This window comes from Montipora capricornis, chromosome 11 (assembly GCF_036669925.1).
Source record: "Montipora capricornis isolate CH-2021 chromosome 11, ASM3666992v2, whole genome shotgun sequence".
NCBI lineage: Eukaryota > Metazoa > Cnidaria > Anthozoa > Scleractinia > Acroporidae > Montipora > Montipora capricornis.
Window position 1 is genome coordinate 21324272 of NC_090893.1, and position 2500 is coordinate 21326771.

Genomic DNA, 2500 nt, shown 5'->3' on the forward strand with positions numbered 1-2500 from the left:
TAAATATCCAGTATCCCTACGATTTTTTACCTAAATATCCGGTACCTCGATAACCCCTAATAGCGCCTCGGTATTGTAATAAAGACACTGACAATCAAAATGCACAGTCGGGCACGCTTTCTGAAAAGATTAAGGATGGTGCTCAGTAAACCATGCAAAAATACCTTTGAATTAGTAGGCACCATCCTTAAAAAAGGGGTTTATAAAAGACAAAAGTGGCTGTATTTGTCGCACAAATTGAAACCAGATTTTTTCTTTGGTCCTGGTGTCTAGATCACCTTTAGCCTGCGTAGCTGAAAGGATATTTTTATCACAGGATTATTCAAACACTCGCAAGTGAATCGATAGTTCCTTCGTTGCGTTTTGGCCACAAGTGGGCTGCAACTAGCATGGTGATGAGTAGTTTTGAAATCCCTCTCTCTGATTGGTTGATTAACCAAGATGACAAAAATAGGCAGAATTCAAAAATTGCGATAAATGTGGCATGCAGGATTTTCAATCGCAGCCAAAATACAACGAAGCAGCCATCAATTTACTCCTGCCTGTTTAAATAATCCTGCGATAAAAATTAATATCCTGCCAGCCTATGCAAGCTAAATTATCTAAGGCAAAATGGGTGGCTCGCGAAAGATGAGCAGTCTCTAGGATTAGCCGCAAGGCCAAGTAGCATCGACCAGTCCCTATGTGTCTGGTGACCATTTTAGATGTACAAGTTAGAGAAGAAATTCCTTATGAAACAAAACTCGGAGATCCTTACCAGAATAATGGCAATGATGACCCCAAAAAGTCCAATGGCACTTCCAAAGATCTCCACAATCAAAACCTATAAACAACATAAAACTCCAAAATGCAGTGCATATTATGTGATCGTCAAAAGTTGATAACATCATGATATACCTATTCAAATCTCATTAATAATAATTATGAACCTAGTAGCCTATCCCAAAAACGATAAAAACATCACACGCGCACGCTTTAAACCCGATAAAACAATCCTCATTTAGAATTCTTTATATACAGAATAGTGATAAGACTCAGCTTTTTTGTAAGCTTATATCTTCCTCTCACCATATTATCATTACCTTTGTTTGGACTCCTGAGGATCAAGGTTTTTGGAACGTTTTTGAAGCGGTTCAAAAAACTCGCAGCACATGTTTTATCATGTCTAAAAACCCTCAGCTATGCCTGGTGTTTTTAAACCTGATAAAACACTGCTGTTCATTTTTTAAACAGCACATAAAAACGTCTCCTAGTTATACGTTTTTCACTGTTATATACCTAGACTCAACAAAACAAGCACTGTGATTGGTTGATTCTTGGTCACATGTCCCTGATCAAATTCAAACGTATTCCAACCGGGATACAATTCCGCAGTCGTTGCCCACGCCGGATGATTTGTTGTGATTGTTGAAGGGAAATTCTAAATATATAACAAAGCACTTAAGGTGGCTTACTACAGTTTTCGAAAAAAAAAAAAGATCAAGATTTTGAAATCTGTGAAATGAATGCAACAGAATGTTTCTTCCAAAGTGTTAGTCACAGCAATTGGTGTAAAATGTAATTTTACTTAACAAATAAATGCAAATCCGGGAAATGCTAAATATAGTCACCGAACTCCTGGAGGCGGCACTGGAAACCTAAACCAAGAGTTCTCAATCAAATATTTAGGAATCTTAATTGATGCTACTTTATCACCGAAAAGCCAATTAAGTTATATTGGTAAAAGCATTAAGAGAAGCATTGGCATTCTCTCTAAACTTCGCTATTTTTTCAACTTGAATATTCTGGTAAATTTATATTATACTTTAATTAATATATCCTTTTCTAATTTATGGTTTAACTGCATGGTAATACCCTTCTTTCCACTATCCAACCTCCTCATAATGACTTTTTCTAAATTCAATGAGCATTCCCGTCCAATTTTCAAATTTTTGGAACATCGTCAACTTGCCTGATTTTGTTTTCCCGAATAAATATTGCAGTTCTTATGAATAAATTTCATATTAGAGGTTTACCTTCTGTTTTTGATACTTTCTTTACACAAGTCAACCAAAGACACAGCTACAACATAAGAAGTCCTTCAAAAATGATTTATACTTTACCAAACGTAAGAACAAACTATGGTTTGTTCAATATACGATTCAAAGGCCTAAAATATGGAACTCTTTGAGGGATAGTACTAAAACCCTTTCTCTTTCTAAATTTAGGACTCGATTGAACTTGATCTTATTTTAGACTACGGGTATTAGGGATGGTTTCGTCTTTGTGAAGTTGTGTCTTTTTAAATGCTAAGTATACTTACGTTAGTATTGCTAGCTTATCATTTCACTCCTCTCAATTCCCTGTAATCTAGTGTTATTTCTTTGTAACTACTATTTCTATGAACATGTACTTTATTTTATCCATCTATAGGCTTCCAAATAGTTAATTCTAGGTTCTAGTCATCATATTAATTTATGTTTATATTGTGTGTTATACTTTAGTTCCGTTTTTTTCTGTC

The 2500-nt window shown here is 35.2% G+C and overlaps 1 protein-coding gene across 1 annotated transcript in view; it reads right to left on the reverse strand.

Moving 5' to 3' along the window:
- The window catches only part of LOC138024441 (V-type proton ATPase 21 kDa proteolipid subunit c''-like), a 41576-nt gene that overhangs the window by 3282 nt on the left and 35794 nt on the right, over positions 1-2500 (reverse strand). Inside the window, exon 9 of the mRNA XM_068871647.1 lies at positions 758-823. Coding sequence (XP_068727748.1) covers positions 758-823 — 66 coding nt within the window. The remainder of the gene's footprint in view (positions 1-757; positions 824-2500) is intronic.